Below are 16,605 nucleotides of genomic sequence, written 5' to 3'. Positions count from 1 at the left end.
TGGCCAGCTGTGGAATACCCCATGGGCCAGCTGGGTCAGCGGCCCCGTTTATGCTCCCCCCCCAGCTTCCTGTGCACCTGGCAGAGCATGGGAGGTCGAAAAGTCCCTGGTGCAAGCATCACCCAGCAACAACCAAAACATCAATGGGCCATCAAGCTCCTTTCATACCAAACCCAAAACACAGCACCCCCACCAGCCACCAGAAAGAAAGTTAACTCTATCCCAGCCGAAACCAGGACAGAGAGAGAGAAGGAGCTTGTTCTATGCTGTCAAGCAAAGGATTAAGGGAAAACTGGCTACAAGCACAAAAAATGAAGAAAAAAGGGCGAAAGATAAGAAACCACAGTGTTTTTCCAACACTGGCAATTCAGCTGTTGGAATAAAACAGGAACAGCATACGACTTAAAACGTAGCATCCTGGGCTTATTCCTGTGGCCTGAAGCAGAGTTCTCTGTAGCCCTCAGTTAGAGAGGTAAATCTAACTGAGGTCTATAAGAGAGAGGATTTATTTTACCAAGACGTCAGTAATCAGCATGTACTCACTTGACAAACTGGTTACACTGGCATATTTCAAGATAAAATATATCCTCTTCAGCTGAGGTGGTCTCCTTTTGTCTTATGTCCTTTAAGAGAAAGACCAACCGCATGTAGGTAGGAATGGAAAAGCAAAGGTGGAAATCAACACAGCAACTGTGCAAGCAGCACTATCCGTGGGTTCCGGTTAGAGAAGCTTCTTTGAGAAATCATGGAGACATGATGCTGGTATCACTGATTGATCTCCATGAGATATGTTGCCTGGTCAGAGCATGTCTTAAGACTGGAACTAAGGTTCAGTACAACTTTCTAAGCTGAATATTGTGACAGTTGATGGCTGCAGAACTAGTGTGTATGAGTGAGGATCATCCCAAATTTTTGCCAAACTAAACTTGCTCTCTGCTCGAATCACTTAAGAAGGGCTTCCTTAAGAAAAAAAAAAACAACAACAAAACAAAATAAAACAAAACAAAAAAAACCCCCAAACCCTGAATAAATAAAAAATAACTAATAACATGTTTTCCTATAAATGTAAAAAAACCCACCCCACTTTTTTTGTTATTCCTCCCCCTTCATTTTAAGCAGCCTTCAAATACTGCTGTTTGTTTCCAACAAGCTATTCCATTATACTTGGCATTTATTGAATGAGCAGATGTTTGAAACTCCAACTGGGCATGTTTTCAGTAGACATAGTTGAAACCAGCTGGAAGCATTTCCATAAGTAAAAAGAAATAGCATAAATAAGATGGCTTGTTTTGTATTTCAGTCCTGTGGTATTCAAGTCACTTTCATTTACAGTTTTTTTGAGAGAATTCTGATTTCAAATTTACTTTAGAATTGCAAAGATTACATGATATGCTAACTTCCGAGGACCTCTAAGCAGTACTCTGAGGAATATCAGCCTGCAGAAGTTTAGATTTTGTCTGCAAGATACATTATACTCATATAGGTTTTAGCTCTTTATACACTGATAAAAGAATACTGCTACAAGAAGAAATAGCATGATAATAATTGTAGGTTTCTGGATTGAGTGGCAAACATAGTAGGTATAGGATTGGAATGTAAAAATATGAGAAAATACAAAGTCAAAAGAACTCTATGACATGGCTCTCAAGAATTTGTGGGAGAAGTCCTAATTCCTGCAGATGAGAGCCCTAATTTCTACAAATGAGAAGCCAAAAATCTGTTAATCAGAACTCCAGGAAAATTATTCGTTTCACTATTATAACTAATTTCAGTTATTCTTTTTGGGCCATTGCTGTGTTACAACTGCAACACCACAGTGAGAAAACATGTTAGCATTTCCATGTTTTATGGATGAGGAGCACATGAAATACTGAGGCTAGACCTGTGAAGTATTTGTATCCAGGAAATTAGTACCACAGTTCATAACACATCAGTAACTACTACCTCCTGCATGCTTTACTTCACAGGTGAAATCTGCCTTCTCTTCTCCAGGCTGAACAGACCCAGGTCTCTCAGCCTTTCCTTATAGGAGGGACACTCCAGTCCCTTCCTTCATCATCTTCATGGCCGTTCATTGGACTTTCTCCAGTATGTCCTTATCTCTCGTACTGGGGAGCCCAGAACTGCACGCAGTAGACCAGGTGTGGCCTCACCAGTGCTGAGTTGAGGGGAAGGATAACCTCCCCTGACCTGCTGACAACACTTCTCCTAATGCAGCCCAGGATACCATTGGCCTTCTTTACCGCAAGAACACGTTGCTGGCTCACGTTCAACTTGGTGTCCACCAGGACCCCCAGGGCCTTTTCTGCCAAGCTACTTTCCAGCTGGGCAGCCCCCAGCATGTACTGGTGGCTGGGGTTGTTTCCCAGGTGCAGGACTCTGCACTTCTCTTGGTTGAAGTTCATGAGGCTCCTGTCAGCCCATTTCTCCAGCCTGTGGAGGTCCCTCTGGATGGCAGCATGGCCCTCTGGTGTATCAGCCCCTCCTCCCAGTTTGGTGTCATCAGCAAACTTTCTGAGGGTGCACTCTGCCCCATCATCCAGATCATTAATGAAGATGTTAAACAGGATTGGACCCAGTATTGACCCCTGTGGTACACCACTAGTTGCTGATGTCCAACTAGAATTCACACCACTGATCACAACCCTCTGGGCCTGGCCATTCAGCTAGTTTTCAGCCTACCTTACTGTCTGCTTATCCAGCCCATACTTCAACAGCTTGTCTACGGGCATCTTATGGGAGACAATGTCAAAGGCCTTACTGAAGTCCAGCTAGACAGTGTCCACTGCTCGCCCCTCATCTATGAAGCCAGTCATTTCATTGTAGAAGTTTCTCAAGTTAGTCAAGCATGACTTGCCCGTGGTGTATACTCCTGATGACTGACTTGTTCTTCGTGTGCCTGGAAATGGTTTCCAGGATCTGTCACCTTCTCACGGATTGAGGTGAGGCTGACTGGCCTGTAGTTCCCTGGGTCCTCCTTCTTGCCCTGGAAGACATAAGTGACATTTGCTTTCTTCCAGTCTTTGGGCACTTCTCCCAGTCACCATGATCGATCAAAGATTATTAAGAGTGGCCTCGCAATGACATCTGCCAGCTCCCTCAGCACTTGTGGGTGCATCCCGTCAGGGCCCGTGGACTTATGTAAGTTCAATTTGCTTAAGTCTTCCCTGACCTGATCCTCTTCCACCAAGGGTACATTTTCTTTGCTCCAGCCTTTCCCCCTGGTCTCTGGGGCCTGGGATTCCTGAACGCCGGTCTTACTATTAAAAGACTGAGGTGAAGAAGGCATTCAGTACCTCAGCCTTCTCCATGTCCTGTGTCACCATGTCCTCTGCCTCATTCAGCAGCAGGCCATAGCCTTCCTTTTGTCACCTGTCTACTTATAGAACCCTTCTTGTTGCCTTTGACATCCCTGGCAACGTTCAATTCCATTTGGGCTTTGGCTTTCCTAGCTTCATCCCTGGATGCTCGGACAATGTTTTTGTATTCCTTCCAGGTTACCCATCCTTGCTTCCACCCTCTGTATGCTTCCTTTTTGTGTTTGGATTTGGCCAGGAGCTCCTTGTTCATCCATGCAGGCCTCCTGGCATTTTTGCCTGACTTCCTACTTGCTGGGATGGTCTGCTCTTGAGATTGGAGGACATGATCCTTGAATATTGTCCATCTTTCTCAGACCCCGCCTTCCTTCGAGAACCTTATCGCATGGGACTTTTCTAAGGAGATCTTTGAAGAGGTCAAAGTCTGCTCTCCTGAAGTCCAGGGTTGTGATCTTACTTTTCACTCTCCTCCAGCCCTCAGGATCCTGAACTCCACCATCTCATGTCACTACGGTCAAGGCTGCCTTTGATCTTCACATCCCTAATGAACCCCTCCTTGTTGGTGAGTACTAGGTCCAGCAGAGCATCTCTCCTCACTGGCTCTTCTGTCAGTTGGAGGAGGAAGTTATTGTCGAGGCACTCCAGGTACCTCCTGGATTTCTTGTGTCCGTCTGTGTTATCCTTCCAGCAGATAGCAGAGTGGTTGAAGTTCCCCATGAGGACCAGGGCCTGCAAATGTGAGGCTATTCCTATCTGCCTGTAGAGGGCCTCATCCATTTGTTCTTCCTGGTCAGGTGGACTATAGCAGACACACACTATAATGCCACCTTTTTACTTGTGTGTTATGTCACCTGAGAACTTGTGTGTTATAAGCCAGTTCTTCTTCCTCACATGCAGTGGGTATGTATTCAAAGAGAGACAGCTTTATTACCACTGAGCTTCATACATTCATCCCAAAGTTTATGAGAGTATGGTCAGAGTATTGCAGTTGTAACAAGGACCTCAGAAAACTTAGGTTGAAGGTCCCAGATTGTTTCTCATCACTGAGTAGCTAGACCTCACCCAAAAGCTGAAGTAGCCACAGATTTTACCTGCAGTATCTTAAGAACCCATGGGTTTTTCAGGGGTTGTGTTTTTTTTTAAGTACCAAAATGGCACCCCAAATCACACTTTATGCATGAGAGGTGTTTTTTAGGTCTGATTCTGTGTGATTTGCCAAATCTGCATGTGAATTCAGTGGCCATAAAGGGAGACATAGGCGAGTCTCCTGAATTCAAATATTCACCTGTTCTGGTTCAAGTTCACATAGCTTACAATTGCCTCCTTTCAGCATCTCCTCCATTTACTCCCAAATTGTATGAAGCATCAGGGAACACAGGATCAAATATGGAAGGCACCCTGTGGCTCTTGTGCACAGAATTCACAGGTTGGGGTGATCTGTTGGAGAGGGAAGCCACTGCATGTTCCTGCTGCTCTCAGCCTGCTCAGTCACTTGTCCTTCTTTTCCAGCACAGCTCATAGATCCTGGCAGAGGAGGCAGGTTAATGTGCTGTCATTAGTAGTAGTAGTTGAGACATCCTCCGTAGGGATTGGAGAGATGGAGGGACAAAAACAGTCCTGTAAAGTCTAATGTTATTTTTTGACACATAGCGCGAACAAGAAACTCAGCTCACAGTTTCCCATCTGTGAAGCAAGCTCTCTAAATTAGTTATAAGGCCTTGCTTTCACGTGTCTGCCTGCCTCTCTTAGCCATCTCACCACCTCTACATGCTATATGTCCTCTTCCAACTATATCAAATATTTTACATTTTCAGTTTCTGAAAAGTTTCTGCAAGGGATTCCTTCCCTGCTTTCCTTTGAGGATCTACTGGTTTTCTGTGTTACTCAGATTATAAAGTATATAACCTGTAAATTTTAAGCAGTTTTTTAACAATATATCAGTGTTTAGGGCTGACCTACAGGAAGAATTGTCTAACATCAGGAGATTACAGGTCTCCTAGTATAGGTGTCAGTTAAGCAGCAGGTCCAGAGATTCAGGGTGGTTCATCAGACAAAACATGCGAGACTTAACCTCCACCTGACGTTGTCAAGATTTCATCCCACCTGAAATATTTTGAACAAAATAGTCTCATTTGATCATCAGACTCACAACTAGGCCTTTCCCAATCATCATTTATGTTATTGCTTACAAAATGGAGTGGTACAGCATATAGTTGATTGTCATGGTTTAACCCCGGCCAGCAGCTCGGCCCCACACAGCCGCTCGCTCACTGACCCCAGTGGGATGGGGGAGAGAATCAGAAGGGTAAAAGTGAGAAAACTCAGGAGAGGGCTGAGATAAAGACAGGGTTTTTTGCAAGCGGAGCAAAACAAGGAATTCATTCACTCCTTCCCACTGGCAGGCAGGTGGTTGGCCACCTCCAGGAAAGCCGGGCTCCATCGTGCGTAAGGGTTACTTGGGAAGACAAACACCATCACTCCAAACGTCTCCCCCCTTCCTTCTTCTTCCCCCAGCTTTTATTGTTGAGCATGGTGTTGCATGGTATGAGATATCCCTGTGGTCAGCTGGAGTCAGCTGTCCCAGCTGTGTCCCCTCCCAGCTTCATGTGCACACCCAGCCTGGGGCAGCGTGAGAAACAGAAAAGGCCCTGATGCTGCATAAACACTGCTCAGCCATAGCTAAAACGTCCCTGTGTTATCAGCAGTATTTTCGTCACAAATCCAAAACGTAGCCCCATATGGAGAAAATTAACTCTATCCCAGCCAAAACTGGTACATTGATCACATGGAATAATTTGACATGTGTGATGGAGATTACAATATTAATGGTAGCCCTGATGCATCAAACCTTCATTGGGTTCGCATGGTGAAGGTAAGTGTGAGTTAATTCAGAGAAGGATGGGTACACTAGCTTACTATTTATGTGCAATTTGTTAAATTGCAGCAGGCATTGCACTTGGCTAATAATATGAGTAGACGTAATGTATTATAGATCCTTATCATGCAGCTGGGGACACCTAAGAAATTCGAGTAGCTTTAAGATAAAATGTTGTATAGGATGATAGGAAATGTCCTATCACCTAATAGCTCTCAATTTCTAAGGGACTACTGTTATGTGGCAATTTTTTTATTCAGAGGAATGGTGTGAATGTGAAGCCTTTTACAAAATGCCAGATACCTAAAACTAGTTACATCACTTAGAATAAAAGCTGGATTAATAGATTTTCACTGAGAAGAGAGGAAATTTTTGCATTTGTAACTGTAGAGGTGAAAAGCAAGAACAGGCAAGAAAATAGCAAGTACAATTTTCTAAATAATCCTATAAATGTGACTATTTTGAACTAAAAAAAAAAAAAGTACTTACCTTTTCATTTACACATTGTTCTTGTGTCTTAAAAGTGTCCTCCCCCACCCAGCTTTGGGAACAGTGGCAATGGCAGTAACACACTGTAAATAGTGAGTAGCTGAAATGAGCAGTTCATGAATACCTAATAGCCTGAAATTTGTTTGCATAAACCGTTCAATGATTATCAAACATATTTGCAGAAATCTGTGTATAAATGAGTCAGGAACAGAAATAACAACCAAATTAGTCAGATAGTTAGACCACAGCATATAATAAGGCCTGTTCTAATGAACATATAACTTGTTTTGAACTCAGACATAGAATGTATTATAGCAAATGACCAGTGTTGTGCAAGCAATAAGGGCCTCTGGACCCATCTTTCACCCTTCAGTGATGCTACCAAATTAATGTGGGTGAGTGGTAGAACCCATTCACAAAGGCTTGTGTGTCTTTGGAGGTTATTACCTGCATCTAGTAAGCTTTACCATTGAAATCGAGTATTACAAGATGCAGGGCCTGTTAATCAGATATGCCAGCATGTGATTTACTATGCTGAAGTCTATACAATCCTACAAATCATCTCTATCCACCTGATAGTTTGCCTGCAAATCTACTGTGCTTTTTGAGAAACAGAAGTGTTGCTTCTTTGATGGAACGATTTATATTTAACAGATTAACAGTACTATCATATGCAGATAGTGCATTTCTCTGTCATTTTGTAAAAGCATGTTCTTGTTCAAGCCCAGCTAATCTGTATTTGCAGCCAGCAGGTTTTCACGTACAAGCGGACTTTTAGGCACCTAACAGAACAAATGCAAGCACATTGATGTAACTTGCAGTAGTTCCATGCTAGTGTGTCAAGTCTGAAGAATATGCATCAACTGAAGGATTAGAGCCACAAATTGGAAGTATGGACATGTGCACAGAAAATAGTTGCTTTAATAATGAATAGTCTATTTTCTTTGCATTAGTAATACAATTTTACTTATGGAGGCTCAAAATAAAAATTCTCAGTAACCTACAGAGTGAAAACTCCCTGATGAGTTTATGGAAGATACTGCAGGGCTGTGCAATTACTGCTGTGCTTGATTGTATTGTTTGATGTGTTCTTCAGGGACCTCATGTTCAGCTTGAATGGAGGTAGAGCCGGAATAGCCTGCCAAGCTTAAAATACAAAAAAGATTATTTTGAACCATTTTTTGAACCATTTTTTTTAATATAAAAAAGATAATATTAGTCCATTAGGAGTACAAAGGTTGCTCCCATACAAAGAGAGAGCAGCTGACCTTGCTGAGAAGGTCAAGAAATGTCCCAGCAAGAACAGCCCCTAAAACATAGGAGGAATTCTTTACTTGAGAAACTCCTATTTTCATTAAAAAAAAAACGTCATGCAAAGAATCAAATCACCTGAAGCAGGTGTTAAATAAATGCCCTAGTTGGAAGATAGAAGTATCCTTTCATTCAGAAGGGTGAGCTTTTTTTAATTCTGCTTTTACCGACTCTTCACTGCCATGCTGGTTACTGAATTATACCAGAGTAACTCAGACAGATAGACCGGGTCACATATAAAGCATCTATTTTCATTTGTTCTGGGATTTTTCTGTCATACCACTTTCTGTATCCCCCAAGATTCTTTATCCGTTATAGTGAAGACTGACATCTGTATCTCGCATTGATACAGAGACCAGCTCAGATGCATGACTTCAGCGGTACTACCCAGCTTTATACAGATGAAAAAGCACATTCAGAAGTCTTCTTTAGAGTGTTTTAATCTTGAAGTCTTGACTGAAAGACTTTCTGAGAAGATATTCTATGTATAAGCTGAGCAGAAACTGGAATTCCTGTTACCCAGGACATTACGAAATTGAAAAGCAAAACCTAAAACTGTATAGAAAATATCTACTTTGAATCTTCTTCTTGTGAAGATTTATTTAAATTCAAGCTTTAAATCCAAGCTTGTTTCTTTATTTCTTGAAACCTTTCAAGAGAACCTGGGTAACCCAGCAGCCCTGTGTGTAGTTGTGACAATTGGGAACAGACCTTTTAGACTACCAGAGAATCGTCAGCTCTGCCTGTGGGTAGTCTATGTCTGTATAGGTTTTAATATTTCAGCTTAACTGTGAGAAGACAAAATAATGGCAAAGTTATAAACAGTAATTAGCAATTGACTCCACAGAATCCAGAAAGTGTTAGGCTGCACAGCAGTTACTTTAGCTGAGATGAACATAAAAATTGTTTCTTGGAAGCACTTTTAATAGAATGTGGTGGCAAGCCAGTAATGATTTGCAGCATGCTCCCTGTGAAATACATGCTCAGAGCCTGACCTGCTGGTTCGATAAAGCATTCATTGCTCAAATTAGAGGTGTTCATGTTAGTCAATAAGTGGGATATTAAATAAGGATCTGTGCAGAGCTGGGGTGAACAGCCTCCCTGAGGTGGGCAGTGCTGTGAAACTTCTTGAGAGACGTTTGCATTGGCTGCTTCACACCACTTGCCTGGGCACAGCATTGTCACCCAACCTGCGTGGTGGTCACACCTGGCCAGATGTGCCCCTCCATGTCCACAGCGCCCTGGGGAAGGAGAGCAGCAGAGACTGGTCTTGCACGATGAGGAATGTGCTCTGCTTCTTGCTCTTTACTAAGTTTGAGGGGTCTGTACACCTGTTAGCCATGTATTTTCAGGATGGCGTACCATATTGCAAGGCAGCAGCTGGATTAATCTATTTACAGTGACAGTTCATTTTGTCTTGTTTCATTTAGTTCAGATAGAAGCAACACTTTTACATCTCAGAGGTTTGTAGCATCACTCCACCTCACCATCTCAGGGCATGAAAACATGGAAGAATCTCAGCTTTCATTAAAGATTTTTCCAGCCCTTTCCCTTGTCAAAATAGTCTGAAATTTATAGATCAGAAATAGTCTGAGTATAGACCTAGCGCTACTTCACTGGATGACCAGTATCAAATTTCAAAGACACAGTGTTTGTAGACACATATGTGTAAAACAGACAAATGCCTAATTCTAGAGAAGTGAAGTAACTGGGGAGACAAAATACTAGGAATGATCCAGGAATAATTACCTTTTTTATGTAAATGCTTTAATATAAATTAAAGGGGTGGATGACTTCATTCACCCACACTTGCAAATGCTGTCCTAACTTCCTGGGCCTTGGTTGTGTGAAATACTCTGTTAATGCTGTTAATCCTATGTCTGTCTGTCTGTAAACAGGACATATGGTTGCAGTTTTGAGTGCACGCAGCATGCTACCATTTATCTAGTGATCTTAGGTAACACTGCAAAGCCATGCGTCCGGCTGCAGTACAGACAGACGTTTCAGTTCAGGCACTGGGTTTTTGGACTGCCTCTTGTTCCCAAGTTCAGGTTGCTGGATCTTTGCTGCTGCAGGTACTTTATGTAGTTAGATTAAAGCCAGCATGCAGATGCTTACCCGTGCTACAGTCACAGCTCCTGGTTTGCTTGCTAAAGTGTACTGTGGAGCACTGCAAGCCACAGCACAAGGCAGGACTGTATCGCACCTGCAAGCAGTTCTTGCAGATTTGCTGCATTTTAGCGCTTCTTGTGGATGTCTCCACAGGTAAGCTGTGGAAGCGTATAGATGTGGGTTTTAATAATTACAGGCCATCTAGCAACGTTTTTTGATTTTTTTGATCTGTGGGCAGTGAAACCTTCATGCCTAGGATCAGTGGTGAAGAACTGATAAATAACCATTTCAGGATTACCTGGCAAATGACTTCTCAAATTGACGCCAATGTACCACAGCAGAATGCTGCTTTGTAGACCTATCACAGCAAATGCCTCTTGATTGCTTGCAATTTAAAGTTTGCGAACAGAAAATACAGCTCAGTAAAATCGCTCCAGTGTTAAAATCACCCAACCAGTCATTCACACGACCTGGTACGGAATTAGTGTCAGTTTTTCACACAGAGAAGAGTAATCTTTCAAGAAGAAATCAAATTATACTAATGAAATGTTTGACCAAAAGCATACTCTAGTCCATTTAGCATAGATTAAAAGCAAAGAATAAAGGAAGCTTGTACAAGGATAATCGCTGACCTAGTGGAACCGGGAAACATCTGAAAGTTAACATTTGATTGTTTTCTCTCTTCACAAGCAGACCGGTTCTGCTGACCTTATTATTCTTGACTGTGGTATACTCACAAAGGTCTCACTGATGCCTCTGTGAGAAATGTTAATTTAAGGAAAGCTCAGATAAATTGTTACATATTGCACCCAAAGAGGAGGAGACAAAAATAAAGAGTCTTGCAGCCTCATTTTGGTCTGTTATTACATCTACACAAATCAGACCACTGTATTTGATCTAGTCAAACATACTTAATTTGCCCAAACATTTGTGGTAATAGGATATTTTGGTAAAATTATCTGAGTTTTTAAATTTATTACTCTGGCAACATACACTACAGAGTGAAATGCTTGACTGTCACCCTATCAAATAATTTCCGTCAGGAATATAAGTAGCTGAATTGCTGGTACTCCTGCCCAAACTAAATATAGGCCAAGTTTGGCCCTGATATACGTAGGTACATTTTGTTGGAAGGAGCTGAAACAAGGTAAGTGTTGGTATAGCTCTATACTTAGCGTAGGAGAAGGTAAGAAAATAAAAGTGATAAAACAGGCTGCCTGTAATAAAATGCCATGACTACATATGCTGCTGCTTTTAATCTGGAACGACTCATACCACTTATGCATGCACGCTTCTGTTGTAAAATCTATCCCAATAGCCATTTTCCAGGATGCTTATAAATATGTAACACCCCTAAGTGTTTCTCTGTGGCATATTTGCCATTACATCGTAGCATCTTCAGTTTTTAGGTACCTTTTCCTCATACCACCACCTGAGGAAGTATTATGAAAGTCTACTGTTTTGTGTCAGGTGAGGAACTGGATCACAGAGGGACTCGCCTATGGTTGCAGAGTAAATGTCTAGAAAAGCAAGGACCCGAAACTGGGTCTCAGTTCATTTTTTCACTGAACTTGTTGCCACCTGCAAGATGAGAGGAGGCCTGTATAGTTTCTCAGTTGTAACTACTCAGTGCCAAAAGGAAGCATCTTTAGAGTTTGGACAGCCCCTTCCGTGCTTGTAGCCAGGCATGCTTGATGCGCAAACATTTTCAAAAATGCAGAAAACAAACTGTAGGTTGTTCAGTTTGTAGTGGTGCTTTTGGATAAGGTAGATTGCTCAGTCTAAACAGCTCTCCTGGGGAAATGACCATCCATGCAATATTGTACATTAATTTTTCTAATCCTGTCTGAGGTGCAAAGCATATGAAAACAGTCCAGGCGTGTATTACCCTCTGATCATCAAGAGCCCCTTGCTACCCAGCAGTGAACTTTGGAGCCCCTGGCCGTGCATTTGCATTCAGAGAAGTAACCCAGAGTTGAGTAACGGCACTGATGCCAAGGGGATGTTGAAATCGAGTAAGACCACAGGCTAGCGCTCATAGCATTTTAGGAAAACTGCACAGGAGACCATTCTTCAAACCTGCTGATCGATATTTATGTAGCAGGCAAGAGCAAAGAAACACTTGCATTCAGAGTAGAAAGCAATAAAGTTTATAAAGCCTGTGATGGTCACAGAGCTTAAAGGATCCTGTATTCGATCCCAGAGCAGGCGTTTACCTGTGAAGATGTAGTTATTGACCATGTTCTTTACCTCCAATTAGGTGTTCAGCTAATGGAATGTTTCATTCCTCTTTGATTTTTGCTTTCTGCTGCTTCTCACATGCACTGAATGTGTCCAAAGGTGTTTTTTCTTTCTTTCATTTTGCTTTCTGGCAGAGCCACTAAAAGAGGTTAAATGTCAATGAATTTCAAGAAATCCCTAAGGGCTCTAGTTCTCTGCTCATTTATACCACTGTCAGAGTACTGTGGTATTACTAACCTGGAATCATTCCTGACTGACTCAAGGGGATAATCAAATTCTGCTTATCCTGTAGTTCTGAATGTGACTGATACTTGGATTTTGTTGTTGCTGGAAAAAATAAAATACTGAGAAGCATATCTCTTCTTTCAGGTGATAAAAAAAGGGGATCGTTTTTAAGCAAGTCTCTTTCTCACTAAGAATTTGAAGGTAGTTTTATGTCCCTTTTGAAGGTTTATGTATTATGACTGTTCATTTCACATATGATGTAAAAAACCAAAACCAAAACATGTGTTTGATGAAAAGCCTCCACTAAAAAAACCCACATACCCCGCCTCAAAATGTTCTGCTTGACATGATCTGTGTCATCTGTTTGGAAACAGGTAGTGACTTAACTTGCTGACTCTCATTCATTTCGTAACCCCTGAGATGAAAAGTGCTGTAGAAGAAATATGTTTATAATTGTCATCAGTGTAGGATTTCTCTAGGGTTTGTGAGAATATTTGCAAACCAGATAGTTTCTTCATAAATGTATTAATTACCTTAGCCACATAAAAGCATGCATAATTTGCTTACGAGCATTTTCCTTTCTTGCTTGCTTAAGCATTCAAGTTCTGGGAGAGCTGCAGTTGTCTTTGCGGAGTGAAATACTCCCTAGGTCTGCATTTCTTGTGAGAAATGACTGATGTCCCCCAACAGGACATGGGTTATGCCTGGATTGTTAAAGACTGCAGTTTGAGAAAAGAAGGGCTAATCTTCCCAGAGGTTTAATGAACAGATAGTCTTTTGCATAAATAGACCATTCTGTTAGATATATCTGAAGCAAGTTGAAGTTAAACCTTATACCCTGTCTGTGGCTGGGGGTGTTTGACCTTTGCATCACTTTTTTGTTCTAAGCAGTGTGTTATACTGCTTTGATGTGCACATCCTGTGTGCAGAAATCTTTTTCCAGTACAGCTGTGGAACAGTGTGTCAAAAGGAAGCTATTCTGGCATAAACTGAACCAACAGAAGTAACAATAGACGAGGGCAGGACTTGAATAAAAATAAGAATTTTAGCACCTTTTTCAGATATCTTTCCTATATTCTACTTCTTGCGTGACTTACATGTACATTTGTAATCATTTTGCTAGATGCAGATGTTTTTCTGTTGTAGTATCTGTCTCGTGTTAAAGGAAAATTACTCCTTACAGTATATTTGACTTGTGGGTCTCACATCAACTTATTCTCCTAGGAGATCTAGAAATGCTGTTCATACATACTTTCTTGTGATGCATCTAGAAGTTTCTATGGTGGACATAGAAATAAATTTTTCATTTTTTCCCTCTCCGCTTTTATGCAGGTAGACAAGAAAATTGTCCGCACAGAAATTGGAGTTCTTCTTCGCCTTTCACATCCAAATATTGTAAGTTTAACCTTGTTCTTTCACTCCAGGTTTGTTTCTTTGTTTTTTTAAAATTCTTTCTCTTCCTGAGAGATTACTGTTGTGGTTCACCTATACAGACTTGGGAGACTCCTGGATTAAAGCTTTGGGTTCTCCTCGTGAGTGCGTTAGCAGCTCGTTATGGAAGACTGTTGAATTATACTTACAATTTAAAATAAATTATTGATGCTCTGACAGAGTTGAGTGAGAAAGAAGTTCTGTAAATGAAAGGGCAAGTTGGTGTTGTCAGTCCTTGGAGGGTGGGGAAGGTCTTACATTCACTTACTCTGAAAGATTGGCAGACAGGTGTTGAAAGTAGCTTCTTAAACTCCTGTGTTACATAGAGGTTGCTGAGGTATGAGGAGTATGAAAATAACAAAAAAAAAGTGAATGCAAAGGAGATAAAGCTAGCAAAAAAAGGGGAGGTGGGAGAGAACATGCACAATAACGTGCTCACCTGCAAGGTAAATGATGCACCAACTTCAGTTGGTACCATCCTCTGCTTTATTGGCTGTGGTCTGTTACCTGCTGTTGGCCCTGAGATATGCTGATTCTTCAGCAAGAAGACAAATAAGCAAAATGAATCCTTTCTGTAATCTTTTACCAGATAAAACTCAAGGAGATATTTGAGACCCCTACAGAAATCAGTCTTGTTCTGGAGTTGGTCACAGGTGGAGAACTATTTGACAGGTAAGTTAACTGTACACACCTCACTCAGTACCTTCCCCAAGGATGTTACAGTCCAGATTTCTTCTCTGCACATAATCCCTGTGTAAGTAATTACTGGAATTATTTCATCAGCATATGGTTTATTCACATGAGTAAATATCTGCAGGAATTGGCTTAAAAATGTGTTTGGAAATGTGATTATCAGGAGATTTTTTTGGAAAGGATACATGAGTTGAAAATGGAGGAAATTGTCAGTAAATTCTGAAGAGTGCACACTATTGAAGGAAGGTGCTCAGCAGGTACAGAGCATCAGAGTGTGCTAGAGCAGACAAAAGGCAGGAAAAACTAGCGAAATCCCATTGAGAGGTCATCATAAAATATGGTAGGTGGCAATCAGCCTGCCGGGAGGATAGTGTTATGTCAGATAAAAATTTGGTAAGCAGAGTAACAAGAAAGAAATTCTCTTTGGTATTCTTTGTATTTATAAAACCTCTGTTTTTGTTACAAAGACAGCTATTAAGTTCTGAAGGCATTGCTCATAATGCTGCACGTGCTTGTGGTGTAGGTGCATATGCATAAAGTGAAATAATTCTGTAATAATGTTAGGGCGATATTTTACTGGTAGGAATTTGGTTTTTTAGAGTTAGAGAAGATACGAAAAACATTTGATACTGGCTTGAGTAAATCAATTAATTCATTGGCGTTGGTAATTTCCAACTCATGTAAGGACAGGTTATTTGATCTTCCTTCTTCTGTAATTAAAGATAGTATTTTAGAGGATTGTTAAACAAATACGCATCGAAGACTCAGTCTGAAGTATCTTTGACTTGAGAAAACAAGTACCATGTTTTTTTTTTTGTACCATGGTCATAGCTACAACCTTGAGATGAACTGTTTCTGAAGAACAACAAAAGCAACTCCGCCTGTAACATCTTTAGTTCTATAGAAGAAAGGTGCATACTGTCTCAATACTCAGCCAAAGCAATCAAGAGAAATGCGCTGCAAGTTAAACCACCAGCGAGCACCCAGTCCTGAGCTAGAGAGGACCCTGCGCAAGTTGCCTTACCTTTCACGTAGCCCTTTATATATCCACGTGGTTTCAGATTGGGTGGTTTTCAGGAAGGCTGAATACTCTGCAGGCGTCTTTGATGAGAAGAGTTTGCAAAGGGAAAACACATATATGCCAGTGAGATGGATGGTTCCTGGGCAGCAACCATCTGTGTGGTAGAAGAACTGAAGACAAAAGACTCCATGGGATCCAGGATGGGGAACTGCATTATTTGATGGAACTAGGATTTAATATTACAATATTTTCAACATTCTGTAATCTGTAGTCAGCAGTGATTATGGGATTTGAGATCTCAGATTGATCTTTCCCAAAAATTGTATGCCTAATCCAGTAGTTTGGCTAGGACGAGCTGTCTGGCGTTGCCTGATGAGAAGCAAAGCCGTTTAGTCACTTACTACAATTGCGGTGCCCCCTTGTGATGCTACGAATGAGCACTAGTAATATGGAGGTCTTCTGAATTCAGCGTCCTCCTTTTCTCCATATACAACAGAACTGGAAACTTTGGCAATACAGTCCTCTCTGATGTGTGATTTGGGAAAAAAACAACCAGTGAAACAAAAAACATAAAAAGCTATTTTCAGCTGTTAGCCTAGCAGTAGGAGCATTACTTCACTCTTCAATCTTAAAGCAAAAATAATTTAATAGAAATATGCAGCCAAGATGTTTTGCACTAGTCACATCAGTTAAGTATTAGCTGTCCCTTTCCTCTCTTTCGGCCGGGCTGAAGGATTAACACTTACATTGTGCTATACAATGGCTGCCCTCTGGGGTTTAGTGAGGGTAAACTTCCCTTTCTGCCTTAGGGCAGGCTTCCCTTCTCATGCTTAATCTTTTCAATCCATACATCTTTTTATCACGCATGAAGGAAATGTCCTGACTTACAG

At 41.3% G+C, this 16,605-nt stretch overlaps 1 protein-coding gene across 1 annotated transcript in view; it reads left to right on the top strand.

Moving 5' to 3' along the window:
* Nucleotides 1-16,605, top strand: part of LOC104082471 (calcium/calmodulin-dependent protein kinase type IV-like) — a gene marked incomplete at its 3' end in the record, with an annotated part of 38,226 nt that overhangs the window by 7,803 nt on the left and 13,818 nt on the right. Inside the window, exons 2-3 of the mRNA XM_009585603.1 lie at nucleotides 13,903-13,965; nucleotides 14,591-14,673. Coding sequence (XP_009583898.1) covers nucleotides 13,903-13,965; nucleotides 14,591-14,673 — 146 coding nt within the window. The remainder of the gene's footprint in view (nucleotides 1-13,902; nucleotides 13,966-14,590; nucleotides 14,674-16,605) is intronic.

The sequence above is a fragment of the Fulmarus glacialis genome, unplaced genomic scaffold (assembly GCF_000690835.1).
Source record: "Fulmarus glacialis isolate BGI_N327 unplaced genomic scaffold, ASM69083v1 scaffold25329, whole genome shotgun sequence".
NCBI lineage: Eukaryota > Metazoa > Chordata > Aves > Procellariiformes > Procellariidae > Fulmarus > Fulmarus glacialis.
Note: the sequence above shows the minus strand (reverse complement) of the source record. Positions and strands in the feature narration are given on the sequence as shown.